We start from the raw sequence: 27,493 nt of genomic DNA, 5'->3' as shown, positions 1-27,493 counted from the left end.
GATTGGAAAGTTCCAGTATTTTTAATAAATACTGTGGAAAATGCATTGAGCCAGACTTAATTTTACTTAATACCAGTGACTCAAAGCAGAGTTTATTGGTGAGTAGAAGAAAACCACATTTAAAGCTTTTTAATCACAACATGTAACAACAGCCTCTGCCGAGCCACCATTTCTAAAATCTGTTTACAGCTGGAAAATCATTTTGCATGTCATTACAGTCCAACTTTACACTTATATTTTAAAAAAAAAAATCCAGCTCCTATGAATACATATGGTGCAAACAAATGCACTGCATTCTAATTTTTTAAAAAGTACTAATAAGCATAGCATAGACATACATACACACACACGGCTCTGAGCCACAATGGCTGAATAGCAAGCTTCCCCCTCCAAGATTAACAAATCTGTAGAGCCCTGGGCAGATATAAAATGTGTATCCACATCAACAATCTGCAGCCATGGTCCATGCATATCTGTATCTGCAGATATAACGTGAATATACGCAGATTTCCAGGTCTCTAGGTAAAATTTGGATCCCCATCCAGCAGTGATCTGCAAACATGGTCCACAGATATAAATTGAATATCCACAGATTTGCAAGGCTCTTCCTATATGCTGCATCTAGCATACACTGTTTGCCCTCAGGATTGACCTACCCTTTTCAGTATATGCTGTATTAATGATATTGCTCAGATGCTATCCCCACCTTGCTCCAGTACTGAGAGAGAAAGCTGCCCCTGTAGGAAAGTAGTATTTAAGATCTACTTTTAAAATACATTTAAAAAAAAAATCACTCCTGGAGGAATCTTCTGTTGAGAGCAGATACTTTTAAAAAGTAAGCCCATGCCACGTCTGAGCAGGTGTTGAGGGGAGAGCCTGCTGAGGCATTCTGAATAACATCTTCAGAAAACCCATATTGTGCATTATCTGCATATTAAGAGATTCATTACTGTAACTTCTCAGCCCATTTTATATTAAACCTGTTAGAAGTACTAAGAGAAATCTAACTATGTAAAACAAGTTGTTAGTGACAGATGTGTACCTTACCTCTAGCCATGATTTTGTATGATATGGGTGGCAAACCCAGTTCTATTAACTTAACCCTCAGTGATCCATAGTTATGTGGGGTGGCAATAGCCAGTGGAGATTTCTGCTGTACTTAAACTGCAAAACTGTTTCCATAACAGGTTTAAATATTGCCTCTTACAAAAATTCTCTTGAATTCTCTATGTACACTAATAGCCACATTTTTCAAGCGTGCTCAGCTAGCAGCAGCTATTTCTGTGCCCAGTGAAGTCTTTCCACTTACATCAATGGACAGTGGATTAGGCTCTCCATTAGACTTGGTTTATCCCTGCTAGGGGAAATAGGGCATTAATTAAACGATATGTTGTATTCAGTCCTTGATTTTTTTTTTCTCCATTTATGCTGTAAAGAAGCAAAGGGACCAAGTGACTTCTGTCATGGATTCCTTTATAACTAATATCAGAGGTAAACTTCATTATGATAGACATCCAACTATCCTCTGTAAAAGAGAAGATATCTTGGCATTGACACATGCTGTGGCTTTGGACAAGTCACTTAATTGCTCTATTTCAGTTTCCCCATCTGTAAAGTATTTACCTTCAGGGATTTTGTGAATAACTTTGCCAAATTCTATTTCCCTGGAGCAAGCTTTTTATTTTATTCATTTAGATGAGCAAGTAACCCATAACTAATAATAGATTTTTGTGCCTGGGCTACTAAGGTTTCCTTTTTGTAAGGCTGTCTGAAGACTGATTACACACTTTGAAAGTGAGGAGTGCTACATACAGGGCCCAACTCAGAACCACTGATTAAACTGGAAAAGGTTAATAAAATTTGAATAATGTTAAACAGATTAAATGTTTGATACAATTGGGGGATAGGAGGAAAGAGTATTGCTACAATGAAGATTGAACCCTAATGCTACTTCATACAAAAGTTGAACATAGTACCACTATATGGTATCAACTTGTATCCATTTTATTATTCTGGTCACTGCACCATCTCAAACCAATTTTCTGTTTTCAGACATGTCTGGTATTTCAAGGGAGTAGTGTAGGTGTTTCCTTCCTGACAACCGCAATCTGCTCTTGCAATAGCACTGCCTGTCAAACTAAAACAGTAGATCTCAGTTGGTTCTATTTTCATTCCATTAATGCCCACGTTTTTAAGACACGTGAAACATTGTTTACCCTTGTCTTATTTATTTTCCATAAATGAGTTCCCCGAGTTCAAAGTTAGGCATGTCATCCATTTTTCACTCCTTTAGGATGCCTGACAACCAAATCCACTCTTTGCCAATTAGCTTACCCTAAATAAACTGAAAAAGAAAGATTGTTTGTCTAGCTGGGAACATACACTATAATTAATACTGATTGTTTCATAAACTCACTTAAAACATTTGAATCCTTTCCAGAGAAGGTGCTACAAGACACCTCCATGATCCAATTAAATTTGCCCTATTTCAGGAACATTGATTCCAGCAATGAATGGTACAGGTTTCAATATATTCCTTTCAAATAGAAATTCAGGGGGAACAGGCATCAGATTAGTGACTCAACCTACAAGCATAAATGGGTTATTAGTCCATTCACACAACGGTCCAAAAGTCCCTCTATGCTTTCTGACCCTTTTGTACTGAATGGCCCCAGACTTCTAAATTACCATAGAAGTATTTTATAGTATTTTATAGTATTTACCATAGTATTTTTCCTATGACTGCACTTCACTGACTATGTTAATATCATTTTTATAGACTAAAAAACAGCATTTCTAAACCACATATGCCAAGCTAGTTCATATTAAGAATTGTAACTTTCAAAAAGATTAGAACACTCAGCAAAATACTACCATTTAAAAATTTAAATTCATTGCTGTGTTTGTAACTTTTGCATTTTTTTAAACCTCTATTCAGCTGCATACAACTGTAAGATTTTAGCAGTCTTCTCTTGTTTCTACAAAATTTAAACTTAATTTCTGACTGAAAGAATCAAAAACACATTTGAGAGAGAACCTTCTTGCATCTCAATCAATCAGAGGGCTCAGCATGGAAAAGGGAAAAATGACTAGTTATTGGAGTTTATATGAAACCTAATAAAATAAGAGCCTATGTAAGTCCCTCACATGTGAACATGCATACATAGCATAAAATTACTTTTCAATGTAAGTCTTGCCCTGTTTAAATTGGAAATTTTATTGTCATTTACTTACGTAGAAAATGAGCTAATCAATCTCTCAGCCCATGTATAAGTGCCATGATTTGACAAAAGTACAACCATATATAAGATAGACATCAAAATGCATTTGAGCTACTCACCCCTGCCCCTTACATCAACATCTACAAGACCACAAATTCTTTGCCTGGGTAATGCGTGTGCACGCATCTGCCTCCCCACCCCCCCATCCCTCTTCCCATACATCCTATCCAGAAAGGCTGTGCATTCTCATGGGAAATTCATAAGCCTAAGACACTGTAAGGGACAGCTCTTTTATCTATGGTACGCATCTCTCCAGCCTGCACAAAATCCTTTCTGGATGTGCATTGCTGTGGCAGCAGTTCACTGTACTATCTTACAGTACAGCCAGGGTTGGGGGCTGAATCTGGTTCCTGCTACCTAGTTTGGTTGAGATCATGTGGGTTGGGCAGATGATTTTGTTTTTCCTTCTCCTATCAACACATTTTGGAATTAGGAAAACATTTTAAAATGTATGAGATGGAAAAATACTTCCCCATAGAAAGACTCAAGTAAGTGCTGTTCTAAAGTTCTAACAGCACTAGGACCATTTTTCTTCATCAGGGTGTTGGTGCTTAAGGAAAGATCCCACTAAAGGTCACTTCTTATAAGTAAGGGTGAAAGAATGGCTGGTACAGTTTCTACTTACCCTTTTACTAATCTGCCACTTAGAATCTACTCCAACCCTTTCTTGTGCACTAGCAATGACACCAACACATGACTGTGCTGTTGAGAAAGCTATCTGCTTCCACTGAGACTAAAATTCTCTTCTGTAGTGCACCTGTCTTTCTTTAACATGGCTCTAGCTAAGAACCAGTAGATACTGTTCAACTCATTCCACAGGGGCAAGCCTCACCACTCAGTGGAAGTCCACAAAGGGAAATCACAGTCTTCCTCCACCTTGAGCTCACCTGGGTTAAACCACAGGAGGGAGCACTGTGACACTGTACATCTAATATAAACAAATACAGAGAGAGCCTACATATTAAAGTAGGTACTAAGTATTATCCTGGGTGCTGTTTAAAGACAGATTTTCTATTCAGCAGAACAGCACTAAAGTTCTAGTTAAATTTCATGATTAGACAAATGCTCCTTTAAAGGACATGAAACAAACATCAAAGTTTCCCCTAGTAAATACACATGGTAGTCTGGAAGGGCAATGCTTATGTATCTCTAATCTTCTGGGCCGTTTACAATGGATAAGATAGTAAGAGTAAGGATTTAGAAAGTGTGCTTGAGTGAAGGAAACACATCTTTCAGATCTACAAGGCAGCTGTTTATTCATCTAGCCAAAAGCGTAAAACTGTCTTTAAAAGATGAAGTCAGAGATCAGCTTCTCCAAAATTGCATTGGTCCAAAAGATGTTGCTTTCCCCAAGACAGATGCCATGTTCGCAAAGACAGGCTACCAATTTATGACAGCCATAATTCTGACCTCATGCTTGACTTCCTTGGAATTACACCTGCACCAACCTGGTGTAACTGAGATCAGAAGAAGGCTCAATGTGTATTAAAAATAATGCCTAGTTGTCACATGGAAACCGAATAAATCAGAGGAGGAGAACACTAAACTGTGTTTTAACTATTCACAACATCAACTTACAGAAGCCATGCTTAAGAGAGAGTTAATTAATTCTAATATACAGAAGAATACACTTTTCTTATTTGAGAGGTTATGCCACAGGTGCAGGCAGATCCCTATTTGTGTTTTTTGATCTCCACATTAATTATTTTCCTCTGGACATAAGTGCATAATTCTTATTAATTTACTTTAAATTGCACAGATGCACTTAGGGCAGACTAGGCCTCACTCTTTGTACATGTGTCTCATAGTTCCGGAATTATTTGATTCCATCTTCATTGTTCAGCTGTCCTTTACTGGTTGGTGCTCACACAATGAGGAATGGTGTTTAAATCCTGAGGTAGTACAAGTACATATGTTCAGCAATTGAAAGAGATGGATATGGAAGAGAGAGAGAGGACAGGTGAAAAAGAGCATCTGAATCTTGACTAATTTTTTTCATTGTGAGGCATAGCTTATTGCATCAGGCAGCCTGTGCTAGGCAGGAAATCCTGTAAATAGGTGGCTACAGCTTTTGTTAAGTATGTCATAGTTCCATATGCCCCACTTGGAGCACTGTCATAGAAAAAGTGGCAAATTCCCGTGGCAAGGTCTTGCTCCAAGAAGTCATCAGTTGCTCCAAGTGATTTCTGCGGGGAGGGGAGGGAGAAGAGGGGGGAAAAAAACCAGATATCCATGCTCAGAATTGCTAGACTTAAAAAAAATATATATACAAAAAAAACTAGGCCATGACTACTATTGTATCTGAACTGACTATGGAAAACAGTTCTCCCTTCTCAAATTCCTTTCCAAAGACTATAGGACAACACAGGTTACTTAGAACATTTTTCTCTATCTATACTAGTTCAGTTCTCTTAGCTTCCCCTTTACGGACCTTATTTTTTGCATTCCTCTGGTAACTCATGGCTCGGTATTTGAATCTCTACTTAAACAGTGGCCCTTTGGTTTTTAAGGTTTTGGTGAAGTAAAAGTTTATTTTAAACATACTTACACTTGAAAGAACATTCCCCCATTATAACTGTAAAACTGCACCAAAAGAGATTTTATTTCATTAATTGCAGGAGGTTTTAATCTTCTGAATACATTTTCAAAACATGCTCCTCTTTGAGGAGGGAAAAATAATTTTTCACAAATACTGAAAATGGAATTAGACACAGTTTCACATGCAATACCTTCCCAACCCCACCCTCAGATATTACTGGAAATTTGCTGTACCCACCTGTTCCTGAAGAAACAGATTGTTAGCCACATGCACTATTCGATCCACATGGATTATGCCCCCAATGCTGGTAACCTCTATGTCCGACAGCAGTGTGAGAACAAGAATAGCTTCCACCAGCAGCTGCCTGTATTCAGGTTGGGGCACATGGTTCAGCACTGACTCCACATGCACAGCAAACTTGATTTCACAAGGGGTCATCTGGTAAGTTATTGGAAATATAAAAAGATAAATGCAACAGGCTAAGGCCCCAGATTCTGCAGACACTTAAACATGTGCTTTGCACATGTAAACAGTCTCATGGAAATGAATGGGACTACTTGCATATATAAAGCTAAGAACTTGCAGAATTATTTGCAGGATGAGGGCCTGGCAATCCAAAAAATTTCTGTAATTTAAATCTATGAACACACATTGCTTACATATGGGAATGTTGACGCTTATTATCTTGCAAATTAATTCTTTGACCATGACATTAACCTCATACATTATTTTGTGTAGGCATCTTTTTGGATCACAAGTTTTGTTTATGAAGTGAAAGATACTGTAGAGATTAAAAAACCCACATCACCTGCTAAGTTTAAGTGAAAGTTATTTCAAAGACTAATATTTATATTACTGGTAGAACTTATTTTGCATGGGCTGAGCTGTACAGATGTCACATGAAATGATAGCCTCAGGAGATTATGCTGATTTAGTTTGATTCTTATTAACAGTAAAATTAGATACTGTCAAGGCCTGTCCTATTTATTTTTAACTAGTCTGGTTGTTTCCCTTCCCAGCCCGCCATCAGTTCCACAAAATAAGGGCTGCAATATCACAGAATACTTCATCTTCTTTTGTAGGGGCTACCAGCACCACAACATGGAGTGATGCATATGTTTCAAAGGGGGATATGCACACAGAGCTGTGCCTCCATTCTGCTTGTCTGCTCTATTTGTATGAGCAGACAGAAGACTGCATTATGTAAGAATTCAGTAGATTTGTTGAGAATTTCAATACTTACAAGAATGAGGCAGACAGGTAGGATGGCATCATTTGCATGCATCAGCAAACTTAAAGCCAAACTAATTTTAGGCCTCCCAACCCCAAACATATACTGTTTATTCTGAAAACAGATTTGAAGGAGAGTGAATACTTTCCTACTCTTTTAACCAACTGAATGACAATAAAGCTTACAAGTCACAATATTAGAATCATACAGTATTACATTACACAAGGCACACATTATGCTTTTACAGGGGATGGTATTCATTTGAATAAAACAGCAATATTACACTGATATTCATTAATATATATGCTTGAGTGAGGTGCAACCTTGTAAGTAATATGGGCCACAGTCACACCAGAAGAGGTACTCTCATCAGCATACATGAAATTGTGATAACATATGGCCTGCTGTACCAAGCACACCGAAAAAAAAAATTTTTTTTTTTTTTTTTTTTTTTTGCATTTCACAAGTGTAATGCCACGTGCAAATTTCACAACTGAATCAAGAGCATTTAAGAGCAAGAAAAGGTTTTTATCACAGTGAATAAAGAGCTGCCTGGAAACTGATGCTGCAGGAGCAGGTAAGAGCTGCTCCTGCGGTGAAAAAAGACCATTGGCTCTGGAGACAAAGCAACTCTGATGGTAAGGAGCTATCCAAGGAAAGATAATGTTAGGAATCAAAGATCCTGGAGAGTAAAAACAGAAATAGGAGCATTGTAGGGTTTTAGTTGGGGTGGAGGTGGGATTGGAATTCATGTGCTTCTCTTTTCCTGGAGTGAACATAATTATTCTTATCAGTTGAAAATATTTCAGTAAGAGTTTTCAGTCTGTGAAACAGTTATTCTCCAAAAGCTGAGAAACAGGCCAATGGAAGGATTTAGAGACAATAAATTAACCTACTGATTTTACAGCCCATTAATGTTATGGCTTGTTTCCCTGTTTTATTGGCTCAGAGCAGCATTACACCGTATCATACTGCATCAAGATCCTAATATGTAAGATTGTTTGTGTTTGTCTTGTGGCAGAGGTGGTCTTTTCAAAGTCTAGGATGGTGAATAAAAGGGAAAATTAAAATAAAACATCTAGGTGTAGCATAAATTATCTGCACTGACAAGGGTTCTTGGAATCACTGAGTCCTATTGACGGACAGTCACAACATACAAAGAAAGCAAGACTCTAGCACTTGTTCTCTCTTTGGACTAAAACATCTCTAATGACCTTTAGGGTATGTTATAAAGCCCACCTCTTCTCACTGGCGTCTGATGTGGTGTAAGAATTGCCAGGGTCGTAGAGGTAGAATAAGTGATAGAAATCTGGTGGGTGGGACTCTTAAATATCTAGTTAGTTTATTTTGTTGTTGGACTATTGTTGACAGAGTTATTCATTTCATAATTGTAGATTTAAAAGATGTCAGAAGTGATTCATAGATTTTAAGGCAGAAGGGACTATTGTGATTGCCAGTCTGGCTTCCTCCATAACATAGGCCATAAGATTTCTGTGTATTTCTACTTCAAGTTCAATAGTTGTGCTTGAACTAGAGCATATCTTTCTGAAGCATCCAATCTTGATTTTAAAATTTCCAGTGATGGAGAATCTACCACTCTTGGCAAGTTGTTCCAATGATTAATTAACCTCTCTGTTAAAAATGTGCACCTTAGTTCTAGTCTGAATTGATCTAGCTTCAACTTCCAACCCTTGGTTCTTGTTATACATTTCTCTGTTAGACTGAAGAACCACTATTATCAATTTTTTGTTCCTGATGTAGGTACTTGTAGACTGATCAAGTCACCCATAACCTTCTCTTTGATAAGCAAAATAGTGCGTAGAGAATGCAGCTTGTCTGTATAAAAACCAACCAATCAAAAAAAAAATTATAAGAACAAAGGTTTAAAAAGGCAAAATTTAGGTCAACCACATTACTATGATTAGTATTTGTTTTTGTAACCATAGTGCTAAAATACATTTACTGTCTCCAGTCACAGAATTATAAATGAGTATGTGTCTTTGTTTAATTTCAGCAAATTAGGACATTTTCCTAACTCAGTTTATATTCCCTTTTGTATTTGCCACCTTCTATTTTAATACTTAAACAAAACTGAATAAACTTTAACCTCTCTTTAATAAAAAGTTAATAACTGAATAGGGTAAATTAAGAGAGAAAGACTGAATGCAGATTAGCCAACAAAAAATGACGTTGCACTGTTGCAATTTTCCTAGAAAATAGAACAATCATGTGGTTTGAAGGGATCCAAAGGTTAAGGACTGTTTTTAACTTTTTGAAGTGGGAAATCTTGCTTCTAAATTCAGAATATACTGTAAAGATTAGTGATCAACTCACTGCTGGTGCAGAGCTCTGATACTTCATTGCCTGTGATTAAAAATAACTTTTTATTTTTTATTAAATGCACAGAGGGAAAAGGATACAAGTTAAAACTGATGCTGAGTAAGTGAATGAGGCTCATGTTATGGTACACCATAGAAATTATACTAACACATTCAAACCTCAGATATTCTAAATATAGTTAATCTTATGTTGTTGAAGTAGTACTTTGAGATTTTGTAGATTTGTACCTGTAGACATCACGGATCTCAGATTAAAATCTGGCACTACACCATCCCTGTCACTCAGACATTCAGCACAACTATTAGTTAAGATTCAAACTGTAGAATTCCCATTGTAAGCTTAGATTTTAAATATTTTAAAATAAAGTGTTTGCTCAATGTTCCTATTATATAGTGTGCTCTAGAGTCATACAGCTTGTCATAAAATCTTGCAAAGATCTCTTTATTATTATATACTGTACCTCTCTTGTAGTTGAAGAAGGAAGGACATAGCCATCAATGGACAGGCCATGGCACTAAAAAAAAAAAAAAATTTATTTCAACACTGATTAAAAAACAGAATCCTTAAAAGTATATCTGAAAACTTATATTCCTTTTGACTTTTAAAGTCTTCCTGGAAAAGCTGTTTGATATATGACAAGTTTTAAAAACAGTGAACTCATATAAAAATGTTATTTTATTTCTCCCCAAAAGATCATCATATGAAAGATATCATAAAGAACACTATTGGAGAAAAAGTTTCAATGCTATAAATAACCGTATGCCACACTTAAGCTGAGACACAATTATTCAGTGGGAGGGAGGTACTTGGAAAGCAGTAACAGCTGTAGACACCTAGAGGTGAAAGCAAATTAGATATGAGCTTGCAATATGAAAGGATAATTAGAGGAGGGGATCAAAAAGAAAAACAACCACCCACCAATGCAGAAGCATTGTTACGGACCAGGAAAGTGAAGATCCCTGTCTCTTGCCTTGGGGTCAAACACCACCTACTGTAGGGTCTACGATTTGGGGCACCACAATATGATATCAATAAATGAAAAGTGTCATTCAAAATGGACAACAAAAATTACAGAAGGGCTGGACAAATTGGCATATGAGGAACTAATTTAAAAAAATCTAAATATATGTAGCTTGGCGAAGGTATGACCAAAGGCATGATGGTTATCTATGCATCTGAAGTCTGAAAACACCAAGGAGGAAGAAGTATTGAGAATTGTCCAAAGGGATTTTAGGAATAATTGAATGAAAACAAGCAAAGGAAAATATAGGCTGAGTTTGACTAGATAGAATTTTATTGGATTCTCCAAAAAACAAAACAAAAATAACCTTACATGTACAGTAGTTCAGGAAAGAAATGGTACATACTGTACAAAGGGATCAGGAGAACCTGTAGATCAGCAAACAATAAAATCCAGATGAAGGTCAGGGCATTAGCTTTTCATGTGTGGAAACATAATGACCAGCTGCTGCCAAGTTAGCATTGAGAGCAGCACTCAACTTCAACTAATAAAGGCTTGCTTAATGCCGGTAAATGCACAAACTCTTTGTATATTTAATTCATGGGGAGCATTTAACTTGCAGGTACAACAATCATTAAAGTCCAACATTTTGGCCCATTATCTGACTATTCCTTTAAAACGGATCTTACGAGCCTAAACATGGGACTTTTATATTTATCTTCACCATTAAATTTAAATTGTCACTATCTACTTGAAACCTGGTCAATTCAAAGAAAAAGTTAAAAGAAGGAAAGGAAACTGAAGTCATCCTACAAATTATGGTCATTTTTAAGGCTCTATTTGAATTGTGGGATGATTGTCAAATAATCGCAGCTAAATTGTGGACAAGACCTTGAAAAAAAAATCACAGAAAAGTAATAATGGACCTTTATTAATTGTGGTAATTTGGAAAAGCCAGAGAAGACATATTCGTTTAAGAAAAAATTGCTGGAACAATATAAACACTCAAGTATTCTGTTATGCCTGCTAATTTTTCTGATAACCAGATATTTTGCTGCAATCATATTACAGTCATTAATTCGTTGGGCTGACAGCCCGAGCCCCAGCCACTATCAGTTCAGATAAATGGGGTTCTATTGTACTAATGGGAAAAAAGTGTGTGGGGCAAACCTCAAAATGTATGCAAAATTGTGGACTTTGCAAAGTAAGCCAATTAAAATCAAAACTGTGGCAGAAGCCTAACACTGCAAGATCTGCAATTTCTGCAATATTGCAAATTAAGTAGGGCCTCAGTCATTTTACAATTGTATTTTGCTTGTTTTAAATTTTTTTCCTCTCCCTTGTTGCTATGTAGAAGTCACTCAATTAACAAGGGAAACTGACTGACTATTCATGGGGAAACTGTGACACTGACTAATAAAGTGCTGTCATGCATAAAGAAAATGACCAGTTTTTTTTAATCTGTAAGTTTTAGTTATTTTAGGTATTATTTGTAAAAATGGTACTTCAGACAAAAGCAATTCAAGTTAGGTTAATAAACCTAGTTGATGAATTCACAAACAACTTGTGTTTTTGCTGGCATCAGTTAAGCCTGCATTTTAGAGTGTTGCTTTGAATTGCACAACTGTCAGCTCTCTGGACTTCTAGCATATATTTCTACCCCCATTTTAGTACTCAATAAAGGCTCAGTGCTGCCAGGTGCTGAACACTCTGGCCCTAATCCAGCAACACACAAAAGAAAGTGCATAGTCTCTTTGAAGTCAATGGGAATTCATGTTCCCCTGTTTTTTAAATCATTTTCTACTTCAACTACCGCACCATACTCAGGAGCAGCTGCAGGGATTATTTTTAGTGATGGTAAAGCAAACTAAAAAAATGGTTTTAAAAATATTACAACCCTTATGAAATCCAGCACAATTCAGACTTTTAAGAAACACAGCTTCTTATTTAACCCTTCCTATTCTACTGACTTATGTTCTTGAATTGGGTGTGTGTGGATTGTAAGCTCTTCAGTGACAAGATGGGGAACAACATGAAACCATAGAATGTAATCATTCAGCTGCAGTTTAGTGTTGGGTTTCAGCGGAAATACATTGACAAACTGATTCACGAGCACATCATGTGAATAGAGCTCTTGTGTATTAGATATATTCCTACAAAGTACTATGGTTTCCTGACCACAGTAATATTACATCTGAAATACCAGCCTCCCAACATACTGTCCACCCTCCGCTGCTATTAATTTACCTTCTGAAGGATTTTCCATACTTTTTGATAGAACCCTACAGGAACTCTGTTAATGGCACCATCGAGTCTTCGTCTGCGGAGCCACTGCCCTTGACGATCACCCCAGCTGATATTTCCAGCAGACCCTGAAGGGGATGAAGTCCTAGTGGGAGATGATGGTATACTGCCCCTCTGCAAGAGACAGACCATTTAGTAACTACAACATGCTAACATGCAAACACCCACCCTTGCACGTTACTCCATTTTGCTAGTTTCAATGCAACGTGGTTTCTAGTGAACAATACTGATTTTTTTTTTTAAAGATGTTGATGGGATAAGGTCAATGTTTTTCTTTCACAACAAATCTCTTCACATTTTACTCAATTCCAAAAAGAACCAATGAGCAGTCAGCAAAACAAAATCAGCTTGAATTTGCAGCTTGATCTTAACCAATTAATCAAGTGAGTTTAGAAAAGTCTTCTATTATGGTTGGGGGTGGAGGGAATATCTTTACTTGACAGAGCAACCATGCAGACTGAATCTTAATTCTCAGTGGCACTGCTGTTAAAGTACTAAAACTCTGGAACAAATGCCTCACTTCTGTCTTGGTCACACTTGGGATTTTCCCCTTGCTCTCCCATTCAAATACTGAAGAGACTGGACTCTCTTTAGCTTATGAGATAAAAAAATATGGTTTGGCTAGAGGTAAACGTCAATGCTAGAAGTAGTAGGAAAGAATTGTAACTTTTTAAAAATATGTTATAAACTCAATGGTGATTTTAAGGTGCACTATAAAAAGGGCACAGGCATGCAAAAATGGTTAAGCTAAACAGAACAGATTAGATTTGTTTGCTCACACTGCATGGTGTATGTGTATGGAAAGGATGGATGCCATAGATATGCCATCCATGTTTTAGGGTGGCTGTTAATCTGCCCATTTGGCAAATACCTTGATTGCGTCTCTGCCCCTTCTAATGCAGTACATGGGGCAACTATCCCAACTAGGGCTTTTTCCAGTTTCCTGATAGCTACAAAAGAAATCTGTGTCTGGGGTGTCTGCTAGAGTTAGGCAAAGGAATGCCTCATAACCCATTGGGGAGACCTTCCCTTGGATCATCTCAACAATCCTTGGGAGATACAAGAAGCAGAAATGGCATTTCCCCCATGAGACCTTTCCTGCAATTTTAAAAACTCTGCTGGGTCTTGCCAGCTGAGACTATAACTTTCTTGAACAGGAATTTATTTGGTTTGTGGAACTTACTCGCTCTGCCAAGCATGTCTGCAGACCTTATAATTCTTTGCACCACAATCTTTGGTGTGAAAGAGATTACAGGATCTGCAGTAGTGTTTTACAAGGTTTTCAGGACCAGTCTTTTAAGAGAAATGATAGGTCCACAATTTCAGGAAGGCACTTTTGCAAAAAGCTACAGGGGTCAGAATCTATCTTGTAATGTCTTATATCTTCAATTATCACGTCTACATCTCTGCACACATCAGTCTTACTTCCCGAATGCTGTCATTGTTGCTCTTGATTTCACTGCTATTTACACTTTCAGGCTTGATCAAGAGCAAACTGGGCAGACAGATCACTGTTCTTTGTCATCTTTAGAGATGGGGCACCATCATGAAATTCTTATTTCCAGGGCCAGGGGAAATCATGTGTTCTACATTAGAAGCCCTCAGGTCTTCTTGTGTAAGAATGACTATGGGCCAGTCCACAGCCTGGAAAGGCAAAAGCCACCCATTTAAAGGAATGCACTGCAAAGGCACTCTAGGTTGAGAGAGAGACCAAAGCCTGTATCTCAATACATGTGCCTACTCAGTAAATCACATATACACTATCGGTAGATGAAAGCCCACTGTCACGTGGGTGTGGCACTTGCGCCAAGTAAACCACCATCTGTGCTCTGTATCTGATTATTTTCCCACAGCCTTTTCCTTCCTTTAGCCTCTCTGTGGCCAGTGAGGGTATCTTGCTTTCTTGGCATTATGTGGTCAAAGTTTAAAATAGTCCTGGTAACAGTGCCATCATATTGCAGTACGCATAGGGACTGTTTGCACTTGTGCCCAGTTCTGTACGGCTTGGAATCAGATTATTTTAGTATTTGTGGCAGCCCTTTACACCAGTGTGCCTGTGTACTTATTCTGCCGAACAGCGTGGCAGGAAACACATACAAAACACCGCAGCAGTAAACATGCTAACACCACAAGGCAGTGTATATTAGTGAACAGGCAATCAGATAGTGAAGCCACTTAGGTGGGTTATATTGAGGGGCTGTTGATTCCATGCAGTGTGCTGCAGCGAGCCATATTGCTGTTTTTATGTGTTCCCCAAAATTTGTACACAGATCTGCCCCCCAGTTGGAGGCACCACCACCTCTTTTTGTGAGCCCACGTAGCTGTTACTCCCACCACCTCTGTTCAACTGTCACATTCTAACTGCCACAGAATCTTTGGATGCCAACATTCCATCTCGTTCTCCTGTGGCCCAGTCGGGATCGCACCTGGTCACATTCTAAACCACAGCTCTCAACCCTGCTTGTAGCTTCTGCCAAGGCTTCACCCTGACTCAAACATTCTTGGCTTCAGCCTAACAATCCTGGAATCTTCTTTTAGAGATGAATAACATGAATCATTCAATCTTCCTAAACTACGTGACTCCTAGGCAATGTTCCCACCTTTCTTGGGTTTTTACAGAGATGCAAGCAAGAGTCTCTCCCATTGCTTACAGTTATCCTGTGTGATGCTCCCATCTGGGGGTTCGGGCCTCAGAGGGTATCGCCTTGTCTTAAAGGGGGGAATCAAAAGAGCAGAGAAATAAAAGTAACAAGAGCAGCCCCCCACCCCTTACATTTTGTTGGGAGGAAAGAAGCAACTTTTCATAGCTGCAGTCCTGCCGCTAGACCAAGTGAGCTGATTTATACTGTATCTGTTGGTACTTACACGAACATTTTCAAGTCAACCAACTGAACAAATGAGCCTGTCAGAGCAAAAGACAATCATGTAAAAGCTTCTTTTAATGACTTAAACATCTCCATGCTTCAGGGGACTTTCCTTTTGAATCTAACTTGGAAATACTTAAGAGGCAGGCTCTGTTCCATGACCAGAACACTGTGTTATTTATTTAAATGGGATTTCTTGCCTAGTGTGGACAATTTCCACAGTTCAGCTGCACAACATTGGTGTTTAAACACTCTCAGGGCAAAATTGGTGCCTTTTAGGGAGCAGTAGCGGTTGGGAGTTCTGTAGAGACCCTAGCAAGAGTTTCTGAATGTATTGTGCCCAAAAGAGGAGCACAGAGAGACTCTACACTGCTATGACAAGGTGATGCACATGCATATAACTAGCTCTTCTGTCCTCTGCAAAAGAGGAAGAGTCTTGCACTAGCTGTGGCTGTCAACTTGCATAAACCTTCTAGTCAACTGGATTGTGCCCAGTTCTGAAGTAAGAGGAAAGGCTCTTTGCCCCCCCCTTGCACACCCATGCAGGACCAGGCACAGCTGCACCTGGAGTATGTACTGTCTAGGGAGGAGCTCACTGACAGCCTGATCCCATCAGTGCTTTCTCAAAGGAAACTGCTACTGAAGTTCATGGAAGTTTAGCGTGAGTAAGGTCTGCAGGATCAGAATCTAGAAAATACAGACTTGAAACCTAAAACGTAATGTATCTACTCAATGGCTTTTCCTTCTAATGGGAAAAAAAATATCTTTCCTGTGCTGGCTTGATGCAATATGTTCATTTTCATTATATAGCATCCTGACTGATGCACAGTTAAGTTTTTTTTCTCAAATTCAACAGAGATGATATTTAAGTAATGAAAGAGTTCAGCAGTAGTGCCAGTGCTGAAGCAATTCAAGAGATGTGGCATCGACACCACACACTGGGATTCAGTTGCCCAAAATAGGGCTAGCTGGCAGATTCGTCACACAAAGAATGACCAATTCTGAGGAAAAGCGCCTTGCCCTAGTCGCAGAAAAACACCAGAAAAGAAAGGACAGACAACTGTCATGCAGCAATCATGGCCCAACCCTGCCTTCCAACACCACCTGCAATGTCTGCCAACAAGTCTGCAGCTCAAGGATTACTCACTGAAGTACCCATGTAAATGAAACCTGTGAAAGAGATCATCTTTGACCCCAAGGGATCAACAACGAATTACTGTGTGCATATTCACTTCTATCCTTTTCCCCTATTTTGACTAAGCTGTTTATCCAGATCTCATTTAATAACTCTCTACATTTGAATCAAGTGCACTAAGAATATGGGGCCAAATCATGTTCCTCTGTGCATTGGTGCACAAGGCTGTAAAGCAACAGACCTACTGTGTAGGAGGCAGGTAGGCCATGGAGAAGCCACAGAGGTACATGGTCTGTGTCAGAAAAGTGCTTTTTGATGACACATTCCAGAATATCCATGGGGCTTGGGAGGCATGATATGCACTGTGGGTCTGCATATACATGGATCCACTGGCCAAAGCCAAAAGGGGTGTGAGAGTGTGTGTGTGAGAGTAATGGGGTTTACTGTCCCTTTAAGACAGTTAAGGGACTCTTTCGGGTCTAGCACTGCCCAGTTTAAGGTTTCTGCTGCTCACTGTAGCATGATGGGAATGTGAGGGCGTGATGCAGAGAATGCATCTGGGAACTGCAGGTTACTACAGCAAGGCTTGCTGGGAACAGGACAAGTTATATAAACAGCTCCCTTTCCTCTTAAGAGTGAGAGCCTAGGAAGGAGTAGGAGTTGCTGATTATCTCTCAATTAAATGGCCTTGGAGGGAGATGGCTGGCTGTAGAAGAAACTCACACTAGTAAAAGCCATAGGTTTAATTAATCTTTGTATGCCGGACCAAGATTTGGCCCAGTAATCTGTGTCAGTATTCAGAATGGGTGATATTTATCCTTGACCAGAGTGGCCTGCACAAATCCTATGTACCATTTAACTTCCCAGGTCTTAAATGGTGCCTACATCTGGCACAAACCTGCTGAAAAGGGGTGTATTGTACCCAGCGTACAGCACTTGGTCCAAAATGCAGTAAGTTATTAAGGCTACTTGGTCACTTTTGAGAGTTATTTGGAAGTGAAGAATATTCTATTTTTAAGTATTAAAACAAACCGATGCAGTGAATTAATGTGCTTTATCCTTTAGATCAAAAGGCCTAATTTCAAACTCTTATTTAGATCTAGAAGTAAAGTGAATTTGAAAGGAATCTCATCCAAGTCTCTAGCAGACAAAATTATTCCTCAATTTTAATCACAACAGAGGTGGAATAGAAGGGCAAGATATTACAGTATGTTGAAACTGGTCCAAACTTTGCTCTAACCAGTATTATCATCTCTTTCCTTTTATGAATTTAAAATTTATATAACTAAAAACCCTACTGAGAATCAATTGGGTCAAATTTATATTTCCACATTATCTTTAAACATTAAGGGCTACCCAGGATTTAGCCTCGCAGCTCCTAGTCAAGTGGCTAAATCCATCACAACTCTGAAAATTTAAAAGAATGTGGAAAAGAAGACTTCTGTTATAAAGACCAGAAATAAGAACTGGGTCCCCATGAACATGAATGAAACAAAAAGCTAGGGTTTAAAAAAAAAAAATCCATATAAGAAAAGCTGCAAAATACATGTAGGGCTAGCGTTACTCCCTGCAAAGGGGGAAAAGAAACAGACCGCAAATCTCTGAATGGTATTTTACCGTGAACCTGGAATGGTGCATACTGCCGGACATGGAATGGCCCCCATAAAAGAACTACAAAACAGAAATTAAAAAAAAAAAAAAAAGAAGAAGAAGAAAAGAGTCAGTAAACCATGATAAGACAAACAAGATGAAGTGATGCATGAAAAGGCAATGAAAATTTATACTTTTTAAATTTAAGAAAAATAGTTCTTTGAGTCAGAATGTGCTCCCACACGGATATAATTTCACTGACATCAGGAAAGTTACTCCTGATTTACACTAGTGTAAGTGAAATCACAATTAGACCCTTTATGTTTGAGGATCTTCAGAGTTTTACATTCCTCTGTTACTATGCTATCACAAGCTTTCCACAGAATCTACCTCACACAGCACAAAAACATAAAAAACTCAAATTAGATTAAAAAAATGCAGCTGCCTCCACATGATGCAGGGTTGATACTGCAAGCCTATATTTTCTCTTTAGCATCCCTTACAGTGTCTGTACCTTATATTAGTGCTAGAAAAATCCCATGCTTCAAATCATGCAAGTTGTCAGCCAGGCTGGTAATACTCAGCAAAACCAGTGAGGCAGTTTTCCAAAGAGAAATGATTAGATGCTGGTAAGCACCTAAGGTATTTCTAATAGCCTTCTTTTTGGTTAAACAATAATGATTCAGACAAGCTGTAAAAGTAACTGGACTGATTTTCAGAATATGGAGCACCCAAAGAAATCAATAATGGGAGCTGAAGGTGCTAAGCACGTTTGAAAATCAGCTCCAATATAGAAAGAGTCTAAGTCAAAGCACCCAAAATGTTCACTGTCAAACTGATGTCTTTAAGAGTGACTTAATGGTTTTTTTCCTGATACTAAAGGCTGAATATTCCTAATGGCTCAACGAGACCTATTGGGAATCAGTATGAATAGAAAAAGTCTAACTCTCCACAGCAGGGAAGAAGCCACTCAAATCCTTTTCTGTGTAGAAATCGCATCTTTCCTTCTAAAGAATCTCAGGGAACATTTTTCCACCTTTATATTATTACATTTCTACAGAAAGCTGCAACTGTGCTACATCTCTACTTAGAACAATATAATAATGCTGCCATCTAGTGGCCAGTCAGGTATTCCAAAAGACAGGACATTATAATGTGTTCCCTACTTGAAAGGACATTAAGTCACATATTCACAACTTGCCATCCACATTCTAAATTTGTATGATGTTATAAATTGCTGGACCTCTGGAGAGACTGGAACTTAAGTTAGTCTTCTCGCAACAACAAACTAGCAGCAGCGGCACAGGCAAAACACCATATTAATTAATTAAATCATTTACTATTTTAACATTGAAGTGTTCAGTCTTCAAAGCATACAAAAAGCCTCTTAGTTCCAAAATTCTAGTACAAATATATATAATGCAATAGTGAGGGAGGAAAACATGCATTCTTATTTAGTTCACCTTTTCATCAGCAGGTAACCTCCTATTCATCTGGAATCAAAAATTAGTTATGCAATTAATTTAAACAAATGTGCAAAAATAACCAAAAAAAGTTTCAAAACTATCTAGTTTGTGTTTCCTATTGTATCTTTCCATACGGTCGCTTGCTGCATGAGATAATGTATTAGCAAAAAAGATTCCTAGTGGTCTTACTAGATAATGACTCTCGTACCTCCTACACAGAAACACATGAAAACTGGATCTAAGATTTCTTTTCTGAGTGAATCTTTATATCTGCATGGAAGGAGTCTGTGAGGAAGTAAAGATTCCTGCTTGCAGATCTCATTGCAGGGAGAAGTTATATTCAGTACTTGAGCTGGCTCTCTCTCTTCAGTATTAGTTCAGCTAAAACCAAAAGCTTTCACCTGGAGAAATTAAATCAGGACTTATTTATTTAGGCCAAATCATTAGGCAAACTTGTTTTGGTTTAAGAATTAAATTTTCATGCCAAAGTAAATAAGAACTGAATGTGTTGTTCCCAAAAAAGATGTTTCCATTTAGTAATCAGCATAGAAAATCTCCTCCAGCTGTCTTGAAATCTTATTTATACAGTACATATGTTACTGCATTAATGGGGAGATAGCTCACCAATCTCTCTGCCTACTGAGATGAAGAGGTATTTTCTTGTTTGCCTTCCAATCTACAGTAGGCTAAAGTAAACATATGGACCACCTTAAAAATTTGTATGACAGAAAAAACAGAAGTTTAAAAAACAAGAATGAATATTGTTCGAGCCAAATCTTTACTTAGTGCAAATAGGATCTTTACTTAAGTAAGAATGACAGGAACTTGCTCTAAGTCAGTTGTCCTTAATGCTTCAAACCAGGAGTTGGTTGAAATATACTAATTTCAGAATTTTAAATTAAAACCAAAGAGGAAAATGTTTTGAAAAAAATTTGATTTCCCTTCTTCCCGTCCTTTTTTTAAAACAACCACTGCTACTTCAAATAATAAAACAGATAGGAAAAGTTTGCAATTTAATCATGAATGTAATAGCGGAGAAATAAAAAAAATGCTGTCTCCAGAATTTAAAAAATGACTCATAAATCCTGTGCTGCCTAAAGAATGTGCAGAAAGGGAGTTCCCCCCACCTGTTTCATTTCGCTCTTCAGTCTGGTAATGCCACTTCTTTCTGTTTTAGTTGCTCCAGTGTGTCCCATTTCATGAATAGAAATTGCAGGGCTGGAGGTAGAGGAATCTAGAGGCCGCACTAAAGAAAGAAACAAGGCAGTTTTTTAGATTAAACATAGCTATATTTAAGTAATAATAAGAATACAACTTAAAATTAAATGTAGAAATTAAAGGAAAACCACCTTGTATCTCAGGTCTATGCACCTTCCGGGATGTCTCTTTACTTCCAATAAGATTAAAAACATAACCAAACTTGCTCCTAAATCCATATTTAGACATTTCAATATTTTGACCCAATTTTCAAAGCTACTGGGAATCTGCAACTCCCAATGACTACAGTGGGGTTTTTTGAGTTCTCAAGCTTCTAAATATTTTGGCCTGATTTTTCAGTCTAAATATGGATTTAGGAGCCATAGAAGGTCTAATGCTAACCAGGAATTCCTGGGGGCTGTTGATATGGCCTTTGACCTTCAGACAGGCCGCATTTTTTTGTTCTCAGTATCCTTCAGCGCTGGTCACATTAGACATTCTCATTTTAAAAGTCTGTTTGCATATCACTGATAGCTTGATATGGCCTGATTTTAGGACCAGATGTTTTTTGTGTTTGTGCACATTTAAAATAAATTGATGCAGTCACTTAATATGATTTGCAAACCTGCAAAAGGATGAACCTTGAAAAATAGTGGACAGGTAGGAAGGAGACAGAGTTCTGCTCTGTCAATGTCCATTACATGCCCAGAACAAGTGATGGAAACACTGTCTATATCTCATCTCTAGCATATATAAATATTTGCCATTCACAACATTTTCACCAACTCTCTGTTTTCAGACCCACATCTATGTTTTAAGTTTAATAATGAGTCTTAATTATCATCTAACTATGCGCACATAAGTGAAATCAACCGACAGTCAACATTGTATCTGGCCTTATGCAGGTACATGAGGTAGGGACACGGTACAAGGAGCTCTCACTTTTGTGCCTCTGCACAGGGATCAGACACAATCCTAGTCCGTGGGCTCAAAGTGATCCTGGCCAGTTCTGACAACAACCCTTGCCTACCTAAACAGGCAGAGGGGAGAGGGCCACATCCCTCCCCAGCTGGACCTGTAGTGAGTGGGGAGCACATACTGCACCCTATAAAAGAGTGTAGGCAGGGGTTGCTCTAGCTCACACTTCCAGATGTTCACTCATTTATGCCAGCTGGGAATCTGGCCCTCCATGCCTAAATCTAGTATACTATCTCCCAAAGCTCCTACTCACACACCATGCATCTGTCTCTCCCCACCACTACAGAGCAGGGGCTGTATCACCACATCAAAGCCCAATCCAAGCACAATTTACATTTTAAGGACTACTCTGCATTCAAAAGTGAAGAGATGACATAACAATGAAACTATCTCTGCCAAGACAATGTAGGTCACCTGGCTGGTGCACGTATTGAGGGGCAAGATAGGTTATAAACAGAACCATCTGTACCTATGAAAATGCTGGATGAAATCTCACTACAATTCTTAGCCTATCCCACCAGTCTGAGAAGATCACATATTTCCACAGATGTCTCCAAAAATGATTAAGTGGTTATACAATATTGCTGAATTAAAAATTCTATAGTTCAAAATAACATTTCAGGTACTGAAAATAACAGGTGTTTGTTTTTTGTGTTTAAGCCCCTGTGTTTCATCCTTAATTGGTATCTCTGCAGCAAACATTTCTAAAGAGGAGACTGCTGCTTACAAAATTTAAAATACACTGCATCTAAATAACTCTCGCTTAATATATACACGTACAAGTTATAATACATCCAAGCAACCAAACAGACAACTTACTGCTTCTTTCAACGCCAAATTCTTTCCCACTCAAAATATGGTGCAGGAGATTTTTCATATCAAAGGGGCTTAGATTCATTAAACTTTCCGAAGCTTCTTCACCTAGTAAAAAAATACTATTCTAGGTCATTCATACTGCAGTTTTTCTAGGAAAACAGGGTTAATTCCTAGTTATGTTCTGTTATTAATGCTTGCTTATTTTAAAAAAAAAAAAAAAAGGAAAGAATAGCTGACAAACCCGGAAGAGGCAATCTTTATAGAAGGAACCCTAATTATTATTTGTACTGGGGTTTGGGTGAAACCTCATTGAAGCTAGTTGGTATAACAGCTATCCTTCATCAGGAAAGATGTAAGAAACAGTTAAGTCTCCCTTAGAAACAACAGGAGTCATCATCCAAAACACAGGCAACATGCAAGACTGCTGGTCTGAAATCTGAACTATGTGGGCTAAACTATGAGGAGTTTTCTTGAGGAATGATTGCAAATGCAGAGGGGCTGGGTATTGTTTGATGGAGCTGTTCATGTAAGAGACAGAAGCAGGAGAAACAACATAGAAGCAGATAGAGAAGGTAACAAGGAACCACCAGAGATGGCCAGAGAAGCATTCGTGGCATGACGCTGAGAAAAAGTTAAGTGAGAGAAAGCTTTTGGGCAGAGTGCTGGCTGCAAGGAGAGTTGGAACCATGAGCAAAGAAACTATCTCCTGCTATTTCATTCTTACAGTGTTCTGGAAAACAGGACTTTGTATATTTTTTTCTAAACAAACAAGATTGCATCAAAAAAAATTCTTGACTCCACCATCAATTTCTTCTCCTAATGGAAAGAACGCACAAGTTCCCAAATCCTGGCTAACTACTGGGTGACAAGGAATAATACTGGTTTTTAGCAGTTAGCTCGTTTGCCGGGGAGGCAACAGGGGGGACGAAGTCTCTGACTTCATACTCAGGAGATGGAAAAACTGGGAAGCCTATCAGCTGCTGCTGACAGAAAGCTTCCCACAATGGATTCACTTAGTGTGCCATAGACACTGAGACCACCTAGGTCAGAGAAATCTGGGCAGATCCCATGTCCACTCAGAAGCAGCATCAGTATTTCACTATGATTTGGTACCAATTAACTCTATTACTTCTGATAGCTGCTACTGTTACACAGGACTGTAATCCCTTTAGATTTTACTGTTTGGAGAGTCTAATGGATTTCCCTGCAGCTTCACTGTCTCCTCCCATGGTGAACTTCAAGGCTGTATTAGCTGTGCACTGTGCAGCTCATCTATTTAATTCCCATATGCAATAGGACATGAGTAACATCATGGAGTAGTTCTTATATATCCCCACTGGGAGGTCAGTAAAATAAAATTAAAGAGAAAACATGTCAATATTCAGAAATTTAGATACTAACTCTACCACAGCCAAGCATATTTAGGATTGTAGAGTATGTGTGGGGTAGGGAAAGCTGAATGACTGTCTAACTTTGCAATTAGTATAAAGTCACTTCAAATAGAAATTCCAAAAGCATTTAAGTCTCATTGAAAGTCAGAATATGTTCACACTACAAGCGCTACAGATACATCAATGTACCGTTGTAGTGTAGAAATTTATTATATCTACAGAAAGGTTTTTTCCATTGCTGTAGTAAATCCACGCCCTTAAGATGTAGTAGCCAGGTCAATGGAAAAATTCTTCTGTTGTCCTAGAGGTGTCCACAGTGGGATTAGTTTGGCCTAACTACTTAGCACAGCGCATTAAATTATTCAGAGCCCTGAGTAATTTAGCTTGGTCAATCTACGTTTTATAGTGTGATCTACCAGCCCTGCAGTTCAGACTTTGGGAGTGTGAATTGCAGCACACACTAGCACATTGCGCTGTAACTGCCCCTTGTGGACGTTGCAGAGATGAACTAAAACATATCTAGTTCATGTTAACGTAGCCCTCGGTGCCGAGGCAGGCAGTGCCGGAATGCACGGTAGGAAGCTCAGCGCCGAGGCAGGCAGAATCGGGGATCGGTGTTGAGCTGGGCTCCGCACCGTGGTACCGGAGCCCACACTCAGGTCCCTGCTCGAGGCGGAACTGTAGCGCCTTTGCCTCGAACGTTTGTCCCTGGACCGCCCTCAGTGCCATGGAGCTCAACGACCTGGAGTCGGAGCTAGGAGGGAAGCCCGCACTCTCTACCCTCCTTGGCCGTCTGGGGGGAGACCTCAACTCCCGTCTCTTCCACCCACCGGGGTAACCCAACACAGGTTTACCCTGAGACACAGGTCCCGGAACCCTCGGCCGAGGGGGGGACGGAGGCATAGGCAGGCCCATGGGGGTGCGTGCTGCAGCGAAAGCCTCCGGTGTCGACGGCCCTTGCAGAGGTGCTCCCCCACCCCCAGGAGTCGGGGGAGGCTCTCTGCGAGGAGATGCCGGTGCCGGACTACTCTCCATGGCACGTGGCTGGGGCATCTCCTATTGCACCCCCTGCTTTCCCGGTAGCAGGGGGGAGTCCATATGTGCGGCCTCGCGCCGCTTCTTCTTCTTCAGTGCCGATGGTGCCTACAGATCCTGCATTTTTCTTTCGTGTTACTCCCCGAGGCATCGGAGGCAACGGTTGTGAGGGTCACGCACTGGAAAGGATTTTGCACACTCGGTGCAGGCTTTAAAGCTGGTGGAGCCGGGCATGGCTCAGCTCCAGCCCCTAAGGGCACTATTTACTTAACTACTTGCTAATCTACTATTAGAAAACAATAAACTCGAACAATAAAGCTATAACACTAAGGGATGCTATTTGTGTTTGTATGCAAGAGGCAGAAGTTCTGGTAACCGTCACAGGCGGAAAGAAGGAACTGAGGGGCCGCAGGGTCGGTGGCGCCCTATGTACTGCAGCATGAGCGCGGTACTCCAGGGGGCACCTGAGCCGGCCCTACGGAGCTAGCTAAGGGGAAAAAGTTCTGGAAATCTGTGCACGGGGCGTGCACACACCTATAATGGAATGGATATGAGAAATCACTCGAAGAGAGAATTATTATATCTACAGAAAGGTTTTTTCCATTGCTATAGTAAATCCACCCCCTTAAGATGTAGTAGCCAGGTCAATGGAAAAATTCTTCTGTTGTCCTAGGGGTGTCCACAGTGGGGTTAGTTTGACCTAACTACTTAGCACAGCACATTAAATTATTCAGAGCCCTGAGTAATTCAGCTTGGTCAATCTAAGTTTTATAGTGTGATCTAGGGGAGCCTAAGGGCTTGGCTACCCAGCCCTGCAGTTCAGACTTTGGGAGTGTGAATTGCTAGTGTGTGTCCACATACCTTAAATGCCTAGGTCACTTTTGAAAAGGAGTGTGGGTATTTCATTATGTCAAAAGGATGCTAGGAATGCAGATTATTTAGACATTTGTAACTGTGTGTGTGTAGGATAACACTGTATATGTAACACTGTTCATTAAAAAACAAATGGTTTCTAAGCTGAACTTTCCTAGGGAAATAAAAGCTAAAACCATACGCACACGAAAAAATGAGAGTCTGCTTAAACACAGAATTATTAAATTAGGATTTTTACAGCCCCCCAAGAATGTTACTTTGCCATGTTTATCGAAAGGAGGATTTTGACAGTTAGAGATATTTTTTAAAAAGGGCTCTGTTAAAAATAAGTAAATGTATTTGTCTTATTCTGTGTAACTGAAATGTTGGTCATTGGGGGTGGGGAGAGGAGAGAGATTTATTCACTACAGTATTACAGTACAGCTGGTCTTACCTGAACAGTTCAAACTGCGAACCAGCTCAGTAGCCATCACCTGAATTATTAGTCCAATGCGGAGTCTGAGCATCTCTGCAAAAAGGCTGGGCTGTGACCTGACGTACATAGCCAAATACACCATTATCTCCTGACATGAGCAAATGAACAAAGAATATCTATTTAGAGGCATTCATTATAATTCTTGCTGGAACCAGACAACAATAGAAACAGAAAATACAGCATGAAAAAAACCACACATATTTTATACCTGAGTAAGGACAGCAATACTGATATCTTGTCCACTGGCTTCATAAGTAAGCTCAGACAACTCCTCAGGTGGCAGAGGGCTATGGAAAGTGAACCAGACAGTTAGGAGTGTCTATAATGCTTGTTATTTTCTACATGTGTTGACTGTTTGGATTTGGAGATTTTGATCTGAAGTATCTAATTTAAAATACACTGAAACAACTCTGTCTTGGAAACACTGTATCAATAGTAGGAACTCTGAAATACAAGACATCCACACTGAGATAGAGCTAACACTTACACGGTAATAGTTTCACTTACGAGGTAATAGTTTTTTCACGTGGCTCAGGAGGCAGGCCCACTGTAAGCTGCTTGTGATGAGACAGAAGGTCTGTACATGCCTATTACAGTACAATATAGAAAGCAAGAGAGCCCACTCTGTTAAAATATATGGCAACAATAATTCTATTTAATTCAAGAAAAAGCATTTCTTCCGTAACTCCGCTGTGTATTTGGATTTGCTACTGAACATATAGCTCAGAGGCAAATCCTCATCTATTGTAGATTAAATGTACATTAATGTAGAAGTCAATGGAGATTTGACAATTTCACCTTCAGTGATGCTGGCTCAAGCCCATGGAGTATTCTAATCCTTCCTATAGTATTATTACTTTGTTATTTACAAGATAAAATAGATGAAGTTACAAGAAAACTTCACTCTCTCTCTCGTTCTCTGTGAATGTGTGAGGAGAGAGTCTATTACAGCTAGAAATCCTCTGAACAATTGTATCCTTTCAGAAAAAGATTCACTGTATATAATATACTGTCCTA

General features: G+C 39.1%; 1 protein-coding gene across 6 annotated transcripts in view; it reads right to left on the bottom strand.

Moving 5' to 3' along the window:
- Nucleotides 1-60: 60 nt before the first annotated feature.
- The window catches only part of PHKA2 (phosphorylase kinase regulatory subunit alpha 2), a 63,478-nt gene continuing 36,045 nt past the window's right edge, over nt 61-27,493 (bottom strand). For 4 of the 6 annotated variants that reach the window (XM_067556472.1, XM_067556471.1, XM_067556474.1 and 1 more), the window contains 11 exons: nt 26,984-27,063; nt 26,685-26,763; nt 26,435-26,564; nt 22,706-22,807; nt 20,839-20,957; nt 19,709-19,738; nt 18,273-18,326; nt 12,600-12,770; nt 9,852-9,905; nt 6,058-6,258; nt 61-5,467 (listed from right to left, as the gene is read on the bottom strand). In XM_067556472.1, coding sequence (XP_067412573.1) covers nt 5,294-5,467; nt 6,058-6,258; nt 9,852-9,905; nt 12,600-12,770; nt 18,273-18,326; nt 19,709-19,738; nt 20,839-20,957; nt 22,706-22,807; nt 26,435-26,564; nt 26,685-26,763; nt 26,984-27,063 — 1,194 coding nt within the window. In that variant the 3' untranslated portion in view covers nt 61-5,293. The other 2 variants (XM_067556473.1, XM_067556476.1) reach the window with 2 other exon arrangements.

This window comes from Emydura macquarii, unplaced genomic scaffold, assembly GCF_026122565.2.
Source record: "Emydura macquarii macquarii isolate MOO-44397 ecotype Brisbane River unplaced genomic scaffold, CSIRO-AGI_Emac_v2 contig_1786, whole genome shotgun sequence".
In the NCBI taxonomy this organism is placed as follows: Eukaryota; Metazoa; Chordata; order Testudines; family Chelidae; genus Emydura; species Emydura macquarii.
The sequence above is the reverse complement of the archived record's forward strand: the minus strand, read 5'-3'. Positions and strand labels throughout refer to the sequence as shown.